At 39.2% G+C, this 24,640-nt stretch overlaps 1 protein-coding gene across 7 annotated transcripts in view; it reads left to right on the forward strand.

The window, feature by feature from the left end:
• Nucleotides 1-24,640, forward strand: part of SUPT3H (SPT3 homolog, SAGA and STAGA complex component) — a 255,443-nt gene that overhangs the window by 213,032 nt on the left and 17,771 nt on the right. For 4 of the 7 annotated variants that reach the window (XM_059843063.1, XM_059843064.1, XM_059843065.1 and 1 more), the window contains one exon: nt 19,289-19,439. The exons of 2 other annotated variants lie outside the window; for them this stretch is intronic. In XM_059843063.1, the coding sequence (XP_059699046.1) occupies nt 19,289-19,435 (147 nt within the window). In that variant the 3' untranslated portion in view covers nt 19,436-19,439. The remainder of the gene's footprint in view (nt 1-19,288; nt 19,440-24,640) is intronic. One more of the 7 variants, XM_059843066.1, reaches the window with a different exon arrangement.

The raw sequence follows: 24,640 nt of genomic DNA on the forward strand, positions 1-24,640 counted from the left end.
AGATATTTATTTACAAAAATAAATGCGTCCTTCTCCCGTGATTTGCATTAATTTTTGTAAAGACAGAGGCATTGCATCCATGCAGCAGGTATATCCCGGTGCAAAAGTTACAAAATAGAAACTTGGTTGTTGAAGAATCCTAAGAACAAAATGGAAGAATCTTAAAAGGGAAGTGTATTTTTTTAAACTTGTTTTTGCACAGAATTACAGTGCAGCTCCCTGCAGGATTCATGTTTTTGTGATTTTGTTAGGTCGTGGACAATATCATCTACTTATACCATTATATAATGCAAGATCAGTTGCAGTTGTATCTTATACCATTCTTTCAGATTTCCCTCGAAACTTGACCATTCATTCACATTTTTCTCCTTGAAAGATTTGAAAGTGCTTTATGAGCTGGAGCTGCTTGTAGCTGTCAGTTCACTCTCAGTGCTGCTCTGAGCCAGCTCAGACTGAGATGCAGCAGCTGTGATTCAGCAGCAGGGCTGCCCAGCTCTGTAGCACACGATGTGAGCTGTCTGGATGTAACATTATGAGAACTTTAGGATCATGTAATAAGGCTGTTTGACTTGGAATTAACCTACAGTTGAAGAAAAATTGCATGAAATGTAATTTCTCGTGAGCAGAATCTTCATTTTAGGTGCTGCTCATATGACTGAGGCTTGACAGATGTGTCCTGTTCTATTGAGCTTGGGTAGGTGGACAGGCTGGATGGGGCTTGGAGCAACCTGGTCTAGTGGCTGGTCATCCTGCCTGTGGAGATGGAACCAGGTGGTCCCAAATGTCCTTTCTAACCCAAACCATTCTGGGATTCTGAGATTCCCTGATAGAAGCTCTTACCCATGAACACCACTGGCGTCCCAGACTTGCTACTTTGCAAATAAAGAATGCAGAACCTCTAGAATAGCAGAGTAAATCTGGAAAGGACCAGATAATAATATGGGAGCACCAAAACCAAGTGGAGATATTTTTTGTAACTCTTATCATCTATTTTCCATTTTAGTTGCTTACTCTTGTTCCTTAAGTCCTACAATAGTACTCTAACTTAGTACTCAAACTTGTTCAGCTTGGTACAGGAAAAGACAAAAGATTTCTGAGTAAAAGCTGGGAGTTTGTGCTTTGTTTCACTTCATTTATCATGTCCCACTCAGTGAGGTGTCACTTCTCATTTAAATCTTTGATACCACTAACAACAAAAAGAGTTATTGAATGTGCAGCAGTACAAATGATGTTTGGTTGCCTCTCATTTTTGCCCCCTGTCCTCTGCATGCCCTGAGGCAAAGCTGCTCATCCTCCCCTCATCCTTCTGATACATCTCCAGGCATCAAAAGGCAACACTGATTTGGTTGCTAGAAAATCTCTTTAAAGTGTTACTTTTCTCTAAACCAGACCCATGTCAGGGAGCCTGGCTGCACATTTGGTACTGCTTAGAAATATTTCTCTAAGAAAATCAAGTGAAAACACCAGGCTTGAGGCAACCAAAATCATTTTATTAATTTTGTTTTGGGGTTTTTGTGTTTCTTCCCTGAGGTTTTTTATTATTCCAGCTTTCTGACTTTAGCTTCAAGGTTGGGTAAACCTCAATTCAGCAAAGCAGTCGTCTGCTTAATTTTTAAACTATACCTGCAGTCTGACAAAAGCATGGGCTAAATTGAGGCTTCTGATATTATTAGTAATATAAATTTTGTTCATCTGTTATTTCAGTTTTGGTTTTTTAGGTTTATTTTTAATTTAGTGCACATAGGAGAAAAGGAGATACCTGTAGAACATGAAATGGGATGAAATTAGGATCACATTCTTTTTCTCACCTTGTAATATTTGCTCACTGGAAAGTTTTGGAAGATGCTTAAGGACTTTAAACTTAAATAAGATACAGCACTTGTCAATATTTGGGAGTTAGCAGAGCTGAGGAAAAAAAAAATCACAAAATTCTAGAGGGAAAATTCTAGAAAGGCATATCAGACTTCAGAAAATGAAAACAGTTAAACAAGTACCAGTCACTCTTTTAGTGCTGTGTGCTGCTGTACTTGTATTTGTGACTGTGGTTTCCAGTTTAGGATTAAGCTTCAGCCAGGGCTTTCTGGTACATCTCTTGTATCTGCTGTTCTACAGTGACAAAATTGCACAATCAAGATGGTTTTCTTGCTCTTAAACTAAACCTCTTCCTCCCAATTATATCCCTCTGGATAATTCAGTTCCCTTCACAGCAATTAAACTCTTTAGCTGCTTTTTGGTAGAAGTTACACCCTTTCCTCCATGAAAGTCTCAGGAAAGGGGATTTGAGAAGGGATTTTGCCTTGATAAGACACTTTTCTGTCTCTGGAGGTATTTATGATACTTAATATGCACATGGATGAAAATATAAGATACTGGGCTTTCAGAAGGACCCTGAGCTTTTCTGCAAAACCCTGAGAACATGTATGAAAGAAGTGGTTTCCTTCAGGCTTCAACTGCAGAATGACCATGGAATCTGGAGTGTACCTGAGTGATGAAAACACATTCAGTTCTGTTTTACTAATTTGGAATGAATTCCACAGCCAGGAGCTGCCTAAGGATTACGTGCCTCTAATTTCACATAATTTAAATTCCAATAATGCTAGGAGGAAAATAAGAATAAGTAACAGTAACAAATAATAAGGGGGAAAACCCAATAAAAATAATAAGAAAAATCACATAATAAATATTTGCATAGGATCCTAACACTGGCTGGTGGGGAAAAGGTTGGGGAGGAATTGTACTAATGCAATATTCCAGGCTGTGTACTGGCACAGGTCAGTCTTAAAATGTGTTGATGTGCTGACAGGATTGTCATTTTTGATGGCAAAGAATTGGGACAACAGGAAAAAAATAAGACTCTCCAGAGATCCACATGTGTTAGTTTTACTGCAGAAGGTGCTAAAACTGCTGGAAGCAAGCAGTCTCCGTGCAGAATTATTGCAATGCAAACGGCCTGGAAGTGAGAAACAGTAATTTCATGAGGTAATTTTGTCAGTGGTGAAGGGTTTGGGGTTTGGGTATTATTTTTTTCCTTGCAAGAAGGACAGGTTATTAATATTTACCATCAAGAAAACTCTAGTTCTAATTAGTGTTTAGATGTATGCTTAAATTACCCTCAGAAGATATAGTTCAGGTTTGGGGTGTGGATTAAGTGCTTCTGAGAAAAAGCATTCAGCTGTTTCTGCATCTGTTAACAAGAAAGTTAAAACAATCTCACCATTGTGCATGGAGTTTTTTTTAAAAAAAGGAGCAGATGGTACAGAAGGAAGGTGTATGCTTGTTGCCACGTTAGGAAGCTTGGGATTTTATACCCCGTGGGGTAGATGAGGCCCATCTCTGTCCATAATTTATTACAGTCATATTTAGGTGATAAAAATAGTTAACTAGGTACAAAAGGGAGAAATTAAATAGCTCAACAAATAGATAGAGAGCTACTAATTAAGGCTCTTTAGAATATGTTGAAAGCCCTTCATGTGATCAAGCAAGACTAATTTTGAGACAATTTTATAGCCAGTTCTAAATCATCAGAAGTAATGAGACATTTTGAATGCTAAACCTGAAATACATAAAAGAATACTGTGTTTTATTGTAGTTTTTTAAAGGTGTGTGATACCATTTGTTTAAAATGGGATTTTTTTTCTTGAGTCTCAACTTCCATAACAGAAGTAAACTGTCATTTAACTTTAAAAAGGGGGGGAAACAATCTCATTAGTAATGCTTTTCAGTGTAAGAACATGAGGCAAGATCCAGGATTCCTCTGTTTTCTGTATTATTCATCTTACATGAGTGCAGAACAGAAGTTAATGATGGCTCAATAGATTTTGCAATATAGAGACATGACAAATTATAAGATTTGATAAGATAAACAGAAGAGTGAAAGGAGATAGTGTTGTTTAGCCGGTGAGGAAGTGGTCTCAGTATATAAATTATCCAGTCAGTAAGAGATTTTTTCCTGTACGAGTCACAGCACTGAAGAGATTTAAGAATGAAGTGACAGTGGGTGATGAGGTTCATCTGCTGTTTGATTTTTCCTACCAAAAAGATGCTGCAGGAGATGTGCTGGCATGAATGTTTGGTGTGTGCAGAGCAAAGAGTGGCAAGTGAGGTGATCCAGGTTAGAATCTTGACATTTGATGGGAGATGTGCTGCTGCACAGGAGGAGGATGTGTCACGAGGGGGAATGGAAAGCAGCTTCTGACGCATGTGGCTGAGAGGAAAATCAAAGTGATGAGTGGGAGAAATGAGCTTGGCAGGATTCTTATGACTTGGTACAAACAAGAAAATGTTGTATTTTGAAGCTAGATTCCTCAGTGTTTCTGTGACTTCTGCAGATTGGAATCTGGATGGAGGGTAAGGAGGGCTGTTGTGTGCCACTAGGATTGTTATCAGGAAATAAAAATACAAAATGGAGCTGCGATCCCAGAGTGAACCGAGTATCCAGTCTGAGAGGTAAAACCCATCTAACACACCTTGATGATGGTGGGGTACACAGGGTTATTGATGAACAGAAATGGAGGATTTGGTCTAGGTGGGAGATGAGGAATTCCAGTTTATCCACATTCAACCTGAGCTGGCAGCTTGACATGAGAGCTCTCAGAGGGACATAAAAATCTAACTAGTCCTGAGTTATTTGGCCTGGAACCTTTATCGGTTGTACTTTAGAGTAAGGAACACCTACAGCCCTGTCTGCGAGCAAAGGTTACAATGCAGAGTATTATTTGCTTCCCCTAATTTATTGCATACTTCCCAATTCATCAAAGAATAATTTCCTTTTCGGTTGCTGAAGCAAACTCTTATATTTCTTATTTTTTCATGGAAAGAATTCATTCCCAGCTTCATAAAGTTTATTTTCAAGAAATTATGGGTTAAAAATTTCTACTAATGTCTTTTTCCAAAAAAAGGTAATATTTTATGTTAAAGCAATGTGGCACCATTCAGCTGCCTGAAATCAGCAGCAAGTGTTTGGCTTTAGTACTTACTGACATAAATCCCAGGAACAGCCCTAGATACTGGGAAGTTCTGCCTGTCACCATTATAACTGAGGCTGCCTTTGTACCACCAATGTAAGGGCAATAAAGGGGGACCTTACCCCTCTCTAAAATTCCCTGAAGGGAGATTGTGGCCAGGTGGGGGTCGGGCTCTTCTCCCAGGTAACAAGTGACAGGACAAAAGGAAATGGCCTCAAAGTACACCAGGGGAGGTTGAGGTTGAACAGTGGAAAAATTCTTATGCTGAAGGGGTGGTCAGGGAGCTGCCCAGGGCAGTGGTGGAATCACTATCCCTGGAAGTTTTGAATAAATGTGTGGATGTGGCACTTGGGGACATGGTTCAGTGGTGAGTGCTGCGTTAATGGTTGGACATGATGATCTCAGAGGTCTTTTCCTGCCTGAATAATTCCAAGATTGTATGAATGAGGCTTTGCTGGTTGCTCTGAGAAATACCCTTTGCTGCTGTATTTTATGATATAGGCAGAGTGGCTGGAGCTCTGCTTTCATAGTGAGTGTTGCAGGTTTGGAAAATTTACATTGCAAACTCTTCAACTTTCCATTTCTCCAAAAATAGTTTACTCAGAGTCTAGTTTCCTTGTCAAATATTTTTGGAGTGAAGTTAATTGAGGATTGTAAAATAATGAAGAGGACAAGGTAGTGACAAAGAGTTACTGAGTTACCATTTGATAAATGAAGTGTAAGCAAGTTCTTTTCGTTCCAGGGGAGCCAGATGTTAAGTATTTCATCTGCAAATTAAGCAAATGGGCAACGTTTACGGTCTCTGGGGCTGTATCTTGCAAAGTAGGGATATTAAAAGAGTGTCCTGGAGTCTTGAGGAGTCAATTGAATGCCATGGGGCCAATCCAGTGCTGTAGCTGACGGGGCTGAGGCAGTCCTCGGGCAGTCCTTGGGTGGGCAGGAAGGGGAATAGGAAATAGAAGAGTTTTCTGCTGTCCTGGGGCAAGCACAGCTAAAATGTGTGCTTGTGTTTTCGTGAGAACCTCAACAATTGGGTAAAATACTAGAAAATACCAACACAGAGACTGGAGTGCATCAAACTGAAGAATGTGTTGTGTAGCCAGTCATTAAGGACCTATAAAAAAGAAAAATGAAATGTTTTAGGGTTTTTCAGTCCTTTCATGCAAACCTATGTGGATATTCAGGGTGGGATTCCTCTGGATAGATACAAATATGCACAGTGACAAACACCTGTGAGCACAACTAAAGAAGTTGCCCAGAAAAGCTGTGGCTACCCCATCCCTGGAATTGTTCAAGGCCAGCTTGGACAGGGCTTGGAGCAAACTGGGATAGCAGAAGGTGTCCCTGCCAGTAGCAGAGGTTGGAATGAGATTTTTTGTAAGGTCCCTTCCAATGCAAACCACTCCATGATTCTCTGATTTCCTTTATAGTCAATTGAGAGGAACAAGCATTTCTGGGCTGTAATTTATCTCTTCCTAAGGTAGCTGTTTAAGAGGGGTCAAATGGACCATGATGTGGAAGTGCCTTTTTCTCTACCTTGACAGGATGATGAGTGTGAGGAGTCCTTCTAGTGCAGCTTGACATTTAAGCAAGACAAATTCAAACTAGAAATAAGGCATATATATTTATAACAACATAACTAAGTGCTGAAATAACTTAGGCAATGATTGTGACAGATTATCCATGACTGGAAAATTTAAAATCAAGAGGAGATGTTTCTGTAAAAGCCATGCTTAAGATCAACCACAGCTATTGGTTCTGGAGAGCCAATTCAAGAAAATTGTGTGGGCTGTGTTATGAGCACTGTGAGGTTAGATGGTCCTTTCCATCCCCAAGAGCTATGAATCATCCTTTGCTGGTGCTTTGGTAAACTGTAAATGTGAAAATGCACTTTGAATGAAGGTCAGCAGCTTATTTGGTTTGAACTCCTGATGTTCACATTAATAGTTTCAAAGGATATAAGTCAAAATATGCCTTCCTAAATATACCTATTTCACTTCAGAATTACAATTTTCAATATCTTTTCATTAGTTTTGTGTTATGCAACATAGTCAGATCTTTTTTCTAAAAGGAAAAATAAACATCCCAACAATGTAACATAAGATTTTGGAAAGTAGATATCGATTTTGTCATTTTTGACATTTGTTTTTAGAAATAAAGTTTTGGTTATTAATTTTTAAAACAGGTAGATTATGAAGAAAAAAAATCACAATTGCTTTTAAAAGGCAATGGAATAACCCTTTTTTAGAACGCTCCAAAAGTTTGGGTCATTATTTCTTCATGTGGCATCTCTATACATTCTTAAAAATATTCATATTGCTCCTATATTATGAATAAAATGAGCTAAATACACCACCTTAATTAGAGTAGTGGAAATAACAAGTTATTTCCATTCTTTGAATGTCTTTGGCAAATTTCCATTTTGTCAACATAATTAAGATATATTAATATTAATCTGGTAAGTACTGTAACTTTACATAGTGGAAAAATAAAATAAAATGGACCATGAGAACATTTTTCAATATCAGTTTAAATTTTAATACTTTATATTCTTGTGAAAAGTTATAAAAATGTGTTATTAGTTTATTACCCCATTAAGAAAACAATGCAGCAACAGATGCTTGTTACCCCAATTTTCTCAGTCTGTTTATGGGGATGTTTTATCAAAATGGGTCTTTTAAAAGTTATAAAGATGTAATACTCTCCTAAATTAGGTCATAAATGCCTAATGTGGAAAACTAATACATTTTATTATTTTTCAAGTATGGGTTTATGTATATTAAAATATGCAGCTGTTAGGAAGTCTGGAGTGTGCATAACAGAAACATATTGCATTACAAGATGTTAGTGTCTCTCTGAGTATGTACATTCTTTATGCACATGCCCACATGAGGTTTTGGCACATGGAAAAGACTACATTAACATTTTGGCTTAGTATTATTTTCTAATATACATTATTATTTTATGAATAGATGTAAATGCTGAATATACTGAGAACATACATTCATTTCTACTGTGATAAAAAGTTCAAATCATGACAGCAGCCACATACACAAATTGAGGAGGTGGATCTAAAGTGCAGATATGAACAACATTCAGTTGCAACATCAGCAATTGTGTGCTGTGTTTCTGCACTAACGGTAGGAATTTCTGTACAAGGAGCAGTAACAAGATAATGTCTTTGTTTAAACCTCATTTTATCTTCATGCTAGTCATGCTGGAATGGGTTTGTATTAGTAGAGGAGGAGGAGAAATTCAAGCACCTGCTTTTTGAAGGTAGCATAGTGACCATGGCTGCTTTAGGAATCATAGAATCTCAGAATGGTTCAGGTTGGAGGGAGCACCTACTAGTGGCTCATTACTCCCACCTGCCTGATCAAGCAGAATTACCCAGACCACATGGCACACATGGCATGGGATTGTGTCCAGACCGTTCTGGAATTTCTCCAGTGAGGGAGACTCCACCCCCTTCCCAGACAATCTGTTCAGTGCTCAGTCACTACACAGGAAATCAGTTCTGCCTCCTGTCCCAGTGGAGTTTGCTGGGATCAGTCCCTGCCCGTTCCCCTGGTGCCATTGCTGTGCCCTGGAGCAGAGCCTGGGCCCTGCTCTGAGCCCTCCCTGCACACAGGGACACCCAGGGCTGAGGGCCCCTCTCAGCTGTGTGTCCTCTCCAGGCTGAGCAACCCTAGCTCCCTCAGCCTTTCCTCCTCAGGGAGATGCTCCAGTCCCTCCATCATCTTTGCCACCCTCTGCTGAACCCATTCCAGTACCATATCTCTTTTGCCCAGAGATCCCCAGAAATGGTGCAACCAGAAGGCCTAAATGATTCTGTGATTCTGTGATTTGCAAAATTTCCCATAATTTGAGGTGGATAGACCAGTTGTCAAAGATGTTGCTGAACTTCAGACTCCATGTCTCCATTGATAGAAGCCTTTAATGGTCACCAAAATGTGCATAAAGTGTAGACCAAATGTGTGGCAATGATGGGAGTGAATTAATAGAGACCTCTTTCACAAACACCTCTTTCAAATTATTCCATCCCAGAATAATTTATCTATATAGGAAATTATTTTGGTATACAAGGGAGACAGGATTGCATAGATTTTTTGTGTTTTATTCTGGCAACTGTTGTGACATTGTTTGGCCATTTGTCTGAGTGGACACATCCCTCAGCAACCTGCTCAGGTGAGATTAGACAATCTCTAGAGGGGCCTACCACCCCCAGTGAGTCTGAGATTCACAGTGCTGTTGGGTGCCTATTTAGGGACTGTGTAAATTCATGTTTTCTGTCTTCTCACCATTCCCTGGATTCAAGACCTGCATTCCAAAGGCTTTATAGATGTACCCATTATAGTCAAAATCGTGCTGTGGCATACTTGTCTCCCTTCTAACCATGTTAGGAATCACACATGGAGCCTGCATGCCATGTAGTTTTAATTAACCTAATTGGTCCCAGTGGCTGTGCTGCCAGCCTCCAAAGTGTTGATAGGACTTCTCCGGAAGCTCAGCCAGTCTGTCATCATCTGGTCTCAAAATGTACTAAAGAAGATCCTCCCCTTCCAGAACTATAGGTTTTTATGAAGCCTGAAATTCAAACTGATGTGCAAGAGGCTGAGTTTGCTGTCATATTCTGCTTTTCAAGTTCCTGGAATGTCTTGGATGTCATTCATGTTTATGAAGTAGATTCTATAGAGGCAGCACAAAATATACCATGATTTCAATACCAGGGATCCATGGGCAGTGAGGAGTTTAGTTGGCCCCTCTGCAGGAGTTTGTGCTTCAGAAAAGGTCGGTCAGAAAGTAGCCTTTACAAAACCAAAAGCCATAGGTGTTTTTTTCTGAGAGTGTTTTATAGGATAACAAGCCTTTACAAAACTAAAAGCCAGAGACATGTTTTTCTGAGAGGATTTCTTATGAGGTTGTTGTTCCTGGTGGCAAGATATGCCTGTTTTTGCCCTAAAACCCGATAACGTATCTTATGGACTGTGCCTTGTTGAGGCGCTTTCTTAATTTAGCACTGACTCAAAGTGTTCATAACAAAGTGGAGCAAGCCCTGGTAAACAGTTATTTTATGGCTTCAAGGTTATTTTTTGAGATACGATTTCCGGGATTAAATATTTCAGGACCAATTTGGTTATCTGCTTGTCGCTTCTTTCTAAGCCAAACTAAAAGGCTTTAACACTTAGTTGTGCACTTTTCTGGGCAGAGTGTTTGTTAATGAAATATATCTTGTGTTTCTGCCCTTCCCAGAAAAATGTATTTAAAAAATTTAAAATTATAATAATGACTTATTATTATTATTATTATTATTATTATTATTATTATTATTATTATTATTATTATTATTATTGTTTCTATCTGAACTATTGCTTTTCTCTGCTGCAAAGCCGGGGTAATTTTTCCCTTTACACTCTGCTAATACCAGTGCTAGGACTGGCAGAGGAGAATGCTGAAAATGGGACTTTAAGGTGTGTTGCTTATCCTGCAAAGGCACAAGACACATCCCCAGGTGGTGCAGAGGGGAGTGTCCCAAACTTGACCAGGCTGCAGGGCCACCTAGCTGCTGTCACCCAGCAGGGACCCAGGTGGCTGTGGCTGTACCAGATGTCTCCTGATGTAGGAGGGCATCTCATGCTGCAGCTCATTTAAATCTTACATATGTTTATAAATTCAACAGTATTTGAGGGCTGGTGAGTATTGTGGGATGCACTTGCAGAGGATGCAGTCCAGTGCATCACCTTGAATATACTGTGGTGGTAGAGTCTAAGCAAGTCACAAGGATGGTTCTCCAAATCCTCATTATAGCCTCAGATTTTATTAATGTAATGATTTTGTCATCCTACATATGAATGAAAGGTGTTTGCTTTTCTGAACTGTTCACTTTCCAGTTTGTAAGGAGTATAAATTCAGAACAGTTCATACTCTGGGACCTGAATTCTTCCTGTTTGTAAAAATAGATCTGTGCAGTCTTGTTTCCATATGAGGAACTCCTGTCTTTAAGGTGCAGCAAGCTGGAAGGGCTGTTTGTAAAGTCCAGAATTACAGAGTTATGTAATGGTTTGGATGTGAAGGGACCTTAAAGACCATCTCATTCCAACTCCCCTGGCATGGGCAAGGACACCTTCTCCTATCCCAGGTTGCTCCACACCCCATCCTACCTGGCCTTGAACATTTCCAGGAGTGGGGCAGCCACAGCTTCTCTGGGCAACCTGTGCCAGGGCCTCAGCACCCTCCCAGGGAAGGATTTCTGTCTAATGCCTAAACTAAACCTGCCCTCTGTCAGTCATTTAAAAAACAGGAACTACAGTTGCAGGAGTTTCCATTAACAGTCTGATTTGCTGACAACTGGCTTGATATTTAAAGGAAAACAGTGATAATGTATCATTTGAGGAAAGTGTTCATGATAGCTACTCTTTTTTTCAGCAAGCACAACTTCATAGGGTTAACAGGGTTCAAATAACATTTATAACCAAATAAATTGTGGACTTTCATGTGGTTAAAATAAAGAAGTTCAGATTTTCCAGAAAAAGGAGTTTGGATTTCATTTTGCCAAATGCAGGCATGTAGGAGAGGGTACTTTCAGGTCTGAATATCCTTCTAAACAAGATGTTTCTCAGCGCTGACTGTAAGTGGAGGGGGTGATTTAGCTCAGACTGAGAGATGCCTGTGGTCAAAACTGAAAAAAAAAAATAAAATTATATCAATGCACATTAAATAAGTGAAAAAGATTTTGGAATGTCTTAATTTTATTTGATATAGAAGGTGATGTTAGACAGCACTGTAAGGTGTTAGTGATAGGATGTCTAGATATAGTACAAATTTTGCTTTATTAAGCCTAAAATACAATGCAAGTCATTTTTATATTTGAAATACTGTTTTCTGATTTTTTGTTTCATATATTAGTGACTGTAAGTAATTTGAAAACTGAGTTTGGTATCTGTTCTGGCTCTGCATTTCATTACCAATTTTATAATCCTATTTTGTTAATTACATGAATATATTTTCTTTCTTTCAATTGCAGTTATGGGAGCTCTCACTTATAAAAGTATTAATTAAAAAAATAATTTTAGGTAGAAGTTGATTTTTTTTTCTCTTGGGCTTTTCCATCTCATGTTAGTAGTAACTGCTGAAAACTCTACACACACAGAATACTTTGTTTCAAAGTATTTTGTATGGATTATTTTAATTTTCTTTTTATGTAATGTTAATACAACCTAGGCCTTTAAACAAGTTATGTTTCAAGAATTAGACAGAAAAAATTAGATAGTATGTTTTATAGGAATTGGATTCAGTGTTATGGATTGACAGATATTTACTTGCATGACAACTACCCAAATATAGAAAAATGTGGTAATTGAAAATCCATGGTATTTTGGTGATTTCTCTCATTTGTTGTCATATTTGTTAAAATCACACCTCAAGGCCCTTAGTTACTACCTGAAACCTCACTGAGCTGAGCAGAGTATGAATGCAGCTCTCATCTGAGCTGTGTGAAGTGGGTTAAAAGGAGAAATATTTGGTTGGAGCTGCCAAAGATGGTGATGGAGAGGGAGGCTCAGGCAGAAGAGAAGAGTGAGCAGACTGAAGACAGGTGTAAGCACTATTGGTACACATGTCACTAGCTAAAGCCAGCACAGAAACTATATAAAAATAGATGAGTAGAAGAAAACTGAATTATTGTAGACCCCAGGGGAACCCCCCCCGAAAAAAAAAAACCAAAAAAACAAAAAAAAAAAAAAAAAAAAAAAAAACCAAAAAAAAAAAAAAAAAAAAAACAAAAAAAACCACCAACCACAGCAAGTTTTTTAAAGGGATGACAAGAAGTGGATGGTGAGTGGGGGGGAGAGAAGACAGTCACAGCTGCTAAAGAAGGCTGGGGATTTAAGGATGCATAATCATAGAATAGTTTTGTGTGGAAAGGAACCTTTAAAGGTTATCTAGTCCAAACTTCTGCAATGAGCAAGAACTCCCTCCCCTGTATGAGGTTGCTCTGAGCCCTTTCACTCCTGACCCTGGGTGTTTACAGGGATGAATCATCCAAACCTGTGACATTGTTTTATTACCTTTATTGTGAAAAACTTCTGCCTTATATCTAATCTAAATCAACCCTCTTTTCCTTAAAAACAAATAAATAAGTTTGTTTTCTCTTATCAATTGTTCTATCAAAACAGGCTCTCATAAAGTTTGTTCCATATGTAACTGACCATATCCAAAGCAGCTGAATACTGTGAGTAAAACTTATTAAATACACAGGCAAACTTTTGAGTTTTATACACATAATATAAGTATGACATTGTGTAGTAGCTGTAAGACAATCCAGAGCATTTCCAAGGGATTATTGCACATCTCAGGTATTTAAACTGATCTAACCTTTTGGCTTCATGCCTTAGAATGCTACCAGAGACATGTTATAATTGCCCAGAAATGCCCTGCCTGTTGTGAATTGCAGCTTAAATCAAAATATTCAGTACATTACACATATACTCAAAATAGATGATTTAACCAGGTTATGTGATGTGCATGTTTAAAAAGAAAAAAAAAATCTAAATATGGAGTTCAATATGCTCTTCCACAAGCCAGAGAGAGAATTTGCCACTCATCCAGAATAGCTCCAAAAAGTCTTTGGTAGCTTGCAATGTCATTTGCTTCTGTGTTAAGTGATCTTATTATCATTATCTTTGACTTTTCTCTCTTTTCCCTTCTTTTTGGATTTGATTTTTCAGCACAGTGTTGCATCCCAGAAGTGCCTTTTATGCTTTGAGACACTCAAATAGGGGCTGTGAATATAGCAGTGAAGTGTAAAGAATTTCACTCATAGCATTTGAGACTGAACAGGGAAAATGGAAGAATAAATAATGACTAGAAGTCTACCATCATCACCATGACTTTTCTCTTAAGTCATGCTTCCCAGGAAGAGGTTTTCCTGTAACAGAACTCTATCTGATTTGAGTATTCATGTATTAAACTTTCTCAGTGATAGTATTAAATAATTAATGCAAAGATGCAAGGGGTCTGGAACATCTCTTATGAGAAGAGACTGTGAGGAGCTGGGCCTGATTGGTCTGGAGAAGAAAAGACTTAGAGAGATTTCAGCAATCCATATAAATATCTGCAAGGAGGGTGTCAGAGGGTGGTGCCAGACTCTTTTCAGTGGTGCCCAGTAACAGGATGGGGACCAATGGCCATCAAGTGAAACACAAGAAGTTTGGCTTCCAAACCTGAGGAAGAACTTCTTTCCATTTAGGGTGACAAAGTACTGGGACAGCTGCCCAGGGAGGTTGTGGAGTGCCCCTTTGGAAACATTCCAAACACACCTGGACGAGTTCCTGTGTCACTTGCTCCAGGTGACCCTGCCTTGGCAGGGCTGTTGGACTGGATAATCTCCAGAGGTTCCTTCCATCCCTAACAACTGTGATTCTGTGAAATGTCATTATCTATTTTTTTTTTTCTGTCTTCTCTTACATGAGAGATGAAACAATAGATCCGTGTTTACCTTCTCTTTAAATTTTGGTGCTATTCCCTCTCGACTCTGCCATGCTGGGCTCTTCTCTGTCTCATCCTGATGAACAGCTATCTTAGCCCAATGTTTTTGTTGTTCCTGTCCTTATCAGCCCTGTGATAGTTTGCTCTGAATCAAGCAGAGCATTCCCTGCTAGACAGGCCAAAGGAGTAGCCAACAGCCAGGCACACCTTCTGTTGTTTCTTTTTCCTCAGCTGCCTTGTTTTTGTTAGATAAAATTGTAGGCAAAAAGCAAATTACAGTGTTTTCTGATATGAACTGTAATATTATGTCTTCTGCCTTGTAGGCAGTTTAGCCCAAGCTGGCTGGCTGCCCATCCTGAGGCACAAGGACACTGCTTTCCTGGGAGGCTGTGTCAGATAAAGCCCTTAGCTTTTCTGGAAATGCAGGCTATTTTTTCCCCATCATTAGTGAAACAAGACCTTATCAGCATAGAAACACAGCCTGCATGGCAACACAAAGATACTTGTTTTGCCTCACATTCAACTCCTACTCCAAAGCATATTTCTAGTATGGCTATTAAAATAAAAGCTTTTAAGGTAGAAAGTCTGCTGGCTGACACTGTGATTATTAGGTACTCAATTAGGACACTTGTCCAGCTATCTGGGCTGAAGTTTTTCAGAGGAGCTGACTGCATAAAGCTATGTCTGTACCAGGTGATTAACTGTGTCTGTGCTCTCTGACAGTCAGGCTGTCAGAGAGCAAGCATGGCATTACCCATGCTCATATTATTCCATTTTCTTATTCTCCAAAATAGGGTGGCCATCTCCAGGCTGCCTTTTGAGAATGGATTCTGGCCTCTAAATACCTCTGAACTGTGTCCTGGCCCTGGGAAATGGTAGTTGCATTCCTGGGGCTAGTAAAGTGGTTTAAGTGTAAAGGGTTTTTTGAGGGTCCAGGAATATTCCCTAAGACTGTTTTAACTTGAGGTCAAGTCTTAATATGTTGACTGCTCTAAAGCTGAAGTCTTAAACCCTCGCCCTCGGAAAGCCACAGACATGGTTTCATGGGGTTACCACGTACTCTTTGAGCTATGAAAAAAGGTTCCTTTGCCTCAGTGGCTTTATGGGGTCAATTTTATTTTATAAATAAGTCATTCTTAACTACTGAAATATAGAAATTTGTCTTGAAGAAATGGCATGTCAGATCCTCTTCAACAGCATTCAGTATCTAATGCATCTTGTTATGTAGAATCACAGAATTGCTGATGTTGGAAAAAGCTTTATCATCAAATCCAACTGTCCACCTACCAGCATGACAATTATCAACATTAAACCCCATCCTCAAGTGCCATAAACACACATTTTTTGAAGACTTCCAGGGATGATAAGTGCATCACTTCCCTGAGCACCCTCTTACACAACCCTTTCTGTGAAGAGTTTTTTCCTAGTATCTAAACTTCTTCTGGCACAACTTGAGTCTGTTTCCGTGTGATGTTTATTAAGAATAGTAGTTATTGCACACTGCAGACAGGACTGCTTATTTCAGCGTTGTCTGAACTGCAGATGTTAATGATACATTATTTTTTTCCGTTTTGCTTTCCTGAAAGGACATCTTTTGTCTTCTTTAATTTCATTAAAGGCCAGGTTGATGGAGCCCTAAGCAACCTGATCTAGTGGAAGGTGTCTCAGTCCATGGCAGAGGTTGGAAATAGATGACCTTTAAGGTCCCACCCAACCCAAACCATTCTGTGATTCCCTGAGTGGAAGGATTGATCTCAAACCATGTTTTGAGACCCTCTGATCAAATGCTGTGTGGCTGCAATAGATGTTCTTGTATGCCCCAGTGTGGTCTCTATGTTTGTTATATGTTCCTGATGGCCAGGGACCTGCTCCAAAGCTCCTGTTGGCTTTTGGTCCAGGCACTGGATATCTCTTGTGTGGACTGGTAATGTTTTCACACAGTCCTTCTGTGGTCTGGATACCTACAGTGAAGTCACAGCACTTGCTGTTTGACATCAAAGCCTGTCCCAGTGAGAATGAACATAACGAGCAAATAATGACCTCATTGTGTGTGTACACAAGGAAAAGAGAAGGGAAGTTATGAAGCAGAACCACTTTCATTTGTGCAGCAGTGTTTTAATAACCAGCAGATATTTGGGGAAAGGGCTGGAAAAATAGTAAAACGATAAATGGACTTATGTTTCAAAGTTGAGATTTTTTTAAACAGGTACAAAAGTTCATTTTGACATATTAAAATTAAAAAATACCCTCAAATTTTAGGCAAGATCCTGAGAGAGCTATCAGGATTCCCAATCAATGCTTGTTATGATATTTTTTTTTTTTCTTTTCCCCCCAATCCTTCCATGGTACTGCTAATGTGAACCTCCTAGCTGCACACTTGGAGCAGCCCAGTGTGATAGCTTTACCACAAAGGGCTCCTGTGTATTCCAGGAGTCAGGATATAGCACTCTTCTAACAGAAAATGCCCTGTAATGAAGGTGAAGCTCAGACATTATTTATTCCAAATACAGGATCTTTCCATCTGTGAGTTTATAGAGGCTGAGAAATTGTTGAATTTGGAGATTTGCAAATAGAAATTACAAGCTCGACTCTGAAAATATTCTCTCCTGGAAAACAAGTCCTATTCCCTCTTGTGAGCATTATCCTCATGCAGCATTTATTAGATTGGTACAGAAGGAATTTTGAAGGTGGACAGTTTTGCTCATAAAGACACAGCACCGTCTGCTCCTGGAACGAAGCAGCTGATCCTGAGCTCGGGTACGTGGAGAGAACAGACCATCACTTGTGTAGAATTATGTGGAATATTTTTTGTGTGTTTCTTCACCAGGTCCACTTTTTAGGCTGCAGCAGGTTAAAGTTAGAGCTGTGCAAATTTTGAGAAGCCTACATCCAAATTAAGGCTGGCTTGCTTCCAAAAATGGCTGGAGCTGGCAAATTTAAATCATTTTCAAGTTGGAGCTGGGTTTTTTCTGGGTTTTATGTCATCACTTATGAGTTAAAACTGAGGAAAAACCTGGCTTGTGACCGATTTAACCTCTTTTTGCCTCCTGCCTTGGTCTAGAGTATTTTTTCTGTATGTGTGACTTGTTTGTTGAGAACTAACCACTGATGGGATTATACAGTGTGTCAAGTCTCTGGAATTGCCCTTCTAATAAAGCAGGGGATTTTTAAAAGCTTTTATTTTAAACCTTTACAGAGCATCAGTTGCTGACATATCTAGTGGTTCTTAAAAGATTTTCTTAAAAATAAATTATTTTTCCACTCTATATTTTTATGCAATTCAGATATTGAATGACAATTTTAAAATCAACTGGCATTAGCAACACCTTGGGACGTGGCACTTCTGCTTCAGTAGTGAATTAAAAGTTACTTAGCATGTAGTTTTTCTGAATTACTTTTGTGACAGGAGGATAATTTATATGCATGACTTTACAGGTGAGATCACTCTTAAGTCCTAGATCAGTCCATAACTTTGTCTCTGCACATGACAGAGTGACTGGAATAAGATGATCTTCAAGGTCTCTTCCAACCCAAACCATTCTGTGATTTATGCATGTGGATGGTTATGAATGTGGATGGTTATTCTGAAGTGATCTGAGAAGCTCTGGAGAAGGTGCCGTGATCATATCATGGGAATCTGAGGAAACAGTTTACTTCAGTAAAATTCAGGTGCCTGGTTAGAACTTGACCTTTTGAAGAGCTGTCCAAACATTTACTCACTCTCACAACACCCTTGTGAAGTAGAGGATAAATATTATCTCAGTTTTATGGACAAGAAGGTGAGCACCAAGAGAGTCTGGATTAAAACTTAGGAATTTGTGGCATGCAGTTGCTTGTTTAATCCATTAGACCATGGTGTTTGGTTTGTCAATAGTCCTGTGCTTTATAAACTGGACAAAACCTTTAAAATACCAACTAGTTTAGATAGGCAGGAGTTCAGTTCTTCCTGCATAAAAAGATGAAGCCATGTCACATCATCATAGCCAGACTTGGGGATTTTTTTCCATATTTTTCCATGTTTGTCTGAAAGTGCTCTTGTGGTGGTAGTGTACTCAGAAAACCTTCTGGAGGAAGGGCAGCTCAGAAAAAAGTAAAAAGGATGATATTTCCCTGTTCAATTAAGTTGATCATATTTTTAACCTGAATTTACCAAAGCACATTGTTAGGGAAGAAATGCTGTACCTGTAATTATCTCAGTGAATGGTGCTACCATGTTTGCACACAATGAATTCACATTTGGTTTATGCAAAGTAGAATTTATAAAGCATTTTTGTCATCTATGCCAAGTCCTTGGGATGTTTCCTGTCACCCACCCATTGAAACATAGCTAAAAAGCACAGTAGAAATGACAAACGCTGCCATCATCATCTCTTTCAAACTGCCATGGAACTGAAATGATACAGGACAAGAGGGCAAATGTTGAGAACTGGAAAAACAGAAAAACAGAGCAGCATGAAATGTCAAACCACATTTTTAAGGCGCTTTTTACTATATTTCCATAAATGCATGAGGGAATTATGTTGCGAATACTTGAAACTGTTTATTTTCATTTTTGGCTTGATTTTCTAGCATTGAAAAAACCATGTCTAATGATCTTGAGTATTCTTAAAGAAAAAAAATTATATTTTACATAATGGTTTGCATGTGTGAGTTCCCTCTGGCAGGAGGGCTATAATTAGCCTGTCGTCTCTCAGAGAAGAGACTATCTGTCTTAAAGATGCAACAGTAAGTCTTGGCTGCTAGAGCTAGGAGCAGAACATTGTGATTTTGTTAAAAGATAAACATTATCCCTTTTCACTTATTCATCTTTCTCCTCTTCCTGCTTCTTTGGCTCAAAGTTAGCCTGGAGAGGCAAAGGACAACTGAGCACAAACAGTTTCTTCCTTCCTCATTCAGCAAGGCGTGGCGAAAGATCTTGGCTTCTTGACATCAATAACTTTGCTTCAACTCAACTTGGAACTGTTTGGGCAGCCTTTCAAAAATAAAAAGGTACGATAAAAGGGGTCTGAACTTCCTGTTATAGTCATAAAGAAGCAGATTCAGCTAATGCACACTTTCCTTTGGAATTGTCCATGAACTGCCTGGGAGAGTCAAGGAATCATTTCTATTGGAAAAGACCCCAAAAATAATCGAATCCAGCCAGGAGCCTAGGACTGTCAGTCCATCACTAAACCATGTTCCTCAGTGCCACATCTACATGTCTTTTCAATATGTCCAGGGATGGTGGCTCCGCCACAGCCCTGGGCAGCCTGCTCCAGGACTTTGCAGTTTCCATGGTGAAATTTTTCCTAATGTCCAAGCTAAATCTCCCCTGGTGCAACTCGAGGCCATTTCCTTTTGTCATGTCACTTATTACCTGAGAGAAGAGCCCTACCCTCACCTGGCTCCACTCTCCTGTCAGGGAGTTGTAGAGAGTGAGAAGGTCGCCCCTGAGCCTCCTTTTCTCCAGGCTGAGCCCCTCCAGCTCCCTCAGCTGTTCCTCATCAGACTTGTGCTCCAGACCCTTCCCCAGTGAGTTGAGGATGTGGAATATTATTCCTTTGCACAACGTTATTGTAGCTATTAAAAGACAATCAGCCAGAGTAGGGTGGTGGCAGACAGTGTTGTGTGTGTTTCAGCCTTTTGTGGTCTTGTTACTAAAGGAGAGTAATTTTGGTAGAAAGGCTTTGCTGCTTTTGGGTATCCATGTGTGTCCTTGATCAGAGGAGGTGGAAGGAGGGAAGGAAAACTTAAAACCACCACAGAGTCAGAAAAATGTAACTGGTTTGAGCTGGCATAGATGTACTGGTGTGTGTTAACTCTTGGTATTATCGTGCCTGAGGTTTCATTTCCAGCATTAACAAAGAAAGCTGTAATGCAGGAGATGATCACACATGGCATCCTTCCAGACCAACTGGTTGCATTAGCAAGGACTGGGTAAGAAGGTGAGGTTTCCAGTGGCAACAGAAGTATATTGAATTTCATTTTGAAGACTGCCATTGCATGTGCCAGTCCATCAGACAATGTGTTGATCTGCTGGTGAAAATGTAACTGCAGTGGCAGGGACATTTCTCCATGGGTAATGATATGTGGACCAGGATCCCTGAATGTCCCCGTTGTCAAGTTAATTGATTTGTGCCACATCCATTTATTCCCGAGCTTTCTTTGTAATCCTTCTGCTGCTGCTGTCCTTCTGCCCCTCTTCTCTTCTATTTTATGTAATTAGTCTGAACAGTATAATTTTCTTTTCTTATTCCATGCAAGCTTTATTCTCCACCCCTCTGCTTTCCTGATACTTTTCTTTGCCAAATAGTCAGAGATTTCTCTCAGTTCTGAGTTCCTATGTAAGCTATAATTTTATTCTATTATGAGTGAGCACTGCTACTGCAGGCCTGGAACTGATTACTGTTTGCATATATCCAGCATCACCAGCCAAAGAGTCAAAGACCAAAGAGACTTCTCGGAACCTTACAAGGATTTCAAAATCACCTTGTTATTCTTTTCAGATTCCCCATTTTGTTGGGAATTTCTTTTTTCTTTCAGTTGTATCAGTATTCAAAGGCCAAGTTTATATTTTGAAAAGTAGTTGTAGATGTTAATTACCTTCATAGACAGTCCAAAACATAAAATCTCATTTTAAATTAGCACCTATTTCCTGTCCTGGATATCCAAAAAAGTCCTTGATTAGATCAGCATGAACTCTATTTGCACTTTTCTGAAGTGTATTTCAGACTTGGGGATTGACAGACCTTTGCTGGGAGGCTGAGAGCAAAGCTTTTGTGTGTTTTGTCTTGGTACTTGGCTCTAGCTGGAACAAGTACTTTCATTGTTTTTGGAATATTTCAATGCTTTATTTCTTCATCCCAGAAAGGAGAAGTCCCAAAAATAAAACAAATTAGAAAGAGATCAATCATTTGGAAAGTTAAAAATATTAGAAGAAAATTGCAGATTTTTCTTTTTTAATAAAGCTAATGAGAGTTTGTGCTCTTCTGAAAATGCAAGCTGAAATTTCTATTGATTTCCTTTATAGAAGGAAATTACTATTATTATATTCTGAAAAGATGGGATAATTAGGACTTCAGATATAAAAGAGATTGAACTGGCCAATCTGTGCCTCTTCTGCCTTTCAATTCTTGCAAAGAAAACTTACGGGAATTGTAATTTGAAAAATGGAGAAAACTGTGGTGAATTAAGACTTACTTCTGCTGTGCCAATCACTTCCCTCAAGAACTCCATAATAAATCTTGTTTTGCCATGGTCACTCATGCATTGGCTTTTATACTCTCTCCAGGATGTTTCATCAACAAAAATTAAATATTTTGAAGGCCATTGATCTGTCCATCTTGTTGTTGCTCTTAGATAATTTCTTGGTAGTTTCTGCCCCATGCAGGAACACTTATTGCTGACAATAGCACTGCTGGTCTGGCAGCCACAAAAAACAACTTCTTTAAGTGGTCTTGTGTGGAATTGCATGTCTCATTTTAAGCCTCCCTTAGTATAAAGTGCTTAATTGGCCTGTGTCTCTGGACTGAGTAAATGAATGCCAGTTCTGAAGATGTTATTTTGTTCTTCCCTCTGAGAGTATATTGAAGGTAATTTACTGGTAACAGAGAGTTAGAACATCTAGCCAAATTATCTCTAAAATATTGTGGAATAGCCATTCCTGAATCGTGAATTCTGTGATTTATTAGGTCATTTGTTGTGATTTGTTGTCCTCTTTCCATGTCAGTGTCTCCCATTATCTTTTCTTGGTGGTCCTCCTAGAACTCCTTAGTTTTTGACTTGATCTTTTCAGGATGAGCCAAGTGAATTTATCTACAATATTTGTTATTTTCTAGAAGTATGGATACCACTGGAAAAATGAAAAGAAACTCTGTTGACTGTAGTACCTTTTGATCACTGCCATTGTTCTTCAGATTATGGATTAATACCCAGCTATTGTTCAGCAAAATCAATTCCACCAATTAACCGTTCTTCTGAAATTATTTGCTAAATCTTGATTTTCTATTCTCTGCTGCTACTGGCACGAGGTTCCTTAAAGATGAGGGGAATTAGACTGTGACTGCTTTAGGAATTTTAGGAATCAAGCTGTGACTGAGGGATCTGATCTAGTGGAAGGTATTCTTGCCTATGGCAGAGAGTTTGGAACTTAAAGGTCATTTCCAACCCAAGCCAGTCTATGATTCCATGATTCTGTGCTTTTACCAGCAGCACAAATAGGAGCAGGTGTGTAGAACACAAGTACTTGGTGCTCACCCTCCATGCACACAATGAGCATTTCAGTGGGGTGTACTTTCAGTCCAGCACTAGGTCCAGTCTGGCCTCGTTGACTGAATTCCTGTTTGGAGTGAATCTTTTGATTTGCTCTTACCCAAAAAAAGACAAGGTAGCGTGCTCTGAAATCATTCTACAGTACAAAATTATGTGCAGTAAGTGAGGATGAATGGGAGATTTGTTTCAAAAACACACCCCTGATCCAAAATAAAGTATTCCCACACATGGATCCTTTTGTACTTGGTTCAGACATCTCAGTAAATCCAATAATGGGCTCATCTGGATCAGCTGGTACTTAAATATTTCTGTTCATGTTGCAAAATGCTTCTTAGCATCCCACTTGGACATGCCCTTTTCACATTAATGTCACCATTATTATGGAGACAGTTGTAATTGCTGTTCTTGCAACTTGTATTTATGTAGAAAAGTAATACCAGAGAAATTCAACTTAGAAATAAGGCACGAGCCAATTAACAGTGGAACAAAGTAGCAAGTGAAGTTCTGCATTGTCTCGCTCTTGATGACTCCGAGTGGAGGTCAAATGAATTTCTGGAAAATATGCTTTTGTTAAACTGGTTACTAGCCCAAAATAAGGCCAACTGGCAGAAATTCTGAGGTCTGTGGTATGTGGGAGGTCAGACTAGATGATCTAATTTTCCCTTCTGACTTTAAACTGTATGAACTGAATGTGAGCAATTCCCCTGATTACAGGACCCTTCTGGCCTTTGAAAGCTGCAGGATCTGTCAGTTACCAGTAAAGAACATTTGCTACTTTGCCATCGAATCAAGGAATTAATTTTAGGATATCACATTGTTGTATCCTGCTTTATTGTGTATAAGCAAGAAAAAAATCCCCCCTATCTATAGCATGATTTAGATTTGGCCAAAGGTGTATTATAAACGTAACTTTTGCTTTTGCTTGTCACAGCTGAGATTCAAAATCAGAGCTGAAATAGGACTTGGTTTGAGAGTTTCCGTTCCAGGAAGGTTAACGGGATATTGACAACTTCAGGAATGAAATGTCAGGGAGGAAATTAAAGCAAACATGCATCATGAGCCAGCACACAGCATGGCTGGTTTCAATAGAGGCAGCAGATCCTCTGTAGTAACGCCCCCACTAATAGTGGCGTTATCACTGCTTCCAGATGGTGTCAACAGAAACACACAGAGCTCTTGCAGGGACCTATAATTTATCCTGATCCCTTCCTCCTCTGGATTCACCCAGAAGGAAGGCAAGTGGTACCACAGCCAACCCCGACTGTTTTCTTTTTTCTTTTTTTTTTTCTTTTTGCCAGGAAGTGTGGGGTGGGGCAGGATCATGTCTGGGGGTCCCTGGAGCCCACCAACAGTGGCTGCTCTGAGTCTTGATGGGATGGGTGCATCCACAGCTTTTCTTACCCATTTCCTTCTGATTTCACTCTGTCACTTGTATTGGGCTGGTCCATGCCCCAAGTCAGAAGGCAAATTGCAGCTCCTTTACCCTCCTTTTAGATCATCAATCTGCCCCTTCATTTTTTCTTTATATTGTTGAATCAACAAGCAACCTGGTCTAGTGGAAGGTGTCCCTGCCCATGGCAAGGGGCTGGAATCAGATCATCTTTATGGTCCTTTCCAACCCAAACCATTCAGTGATTCTATGATTTTATTATATAAGTACATGTGCATTTCAAATGAGTTTTACTCAACCACTGAAAAATCATCATTTTATCACATATTTAAATTTTTTTTTTAATATAAATTTTCATATTTAGAAAACTAAGAAATGGGAGATGTTTCTAACTGTATTCTTGAAAAAGCATGTTCCTTGAAAAAATGGATAAACTGTGTTAGTCTTCACAGTAAATATGGATTTAAACACATTTGAGAAGTTGATAAATAAGGTGTGTCTCCTAAAGAAAAAAACTGCAGCAAAATTAGTATTTGTGTACTAATGTAAA

The sequence above is a fragment of the Haemorhous mexicanus genome, chromosome 3 (genome assembly GCF_027477595.1).
Source record: "Haemorhous mexicanus isolate bHaeMex1 chromosome 3, bHaeMex1.pri, whole genome shotgun sequence".
Classification (NCBI taxonomy): domain Eukaryota; kingdom Metazoa; phylum Chordata; class Aves; order Passeriformes; family Fringillidae; genus Haemorhous; species Haemorhous mexicanus.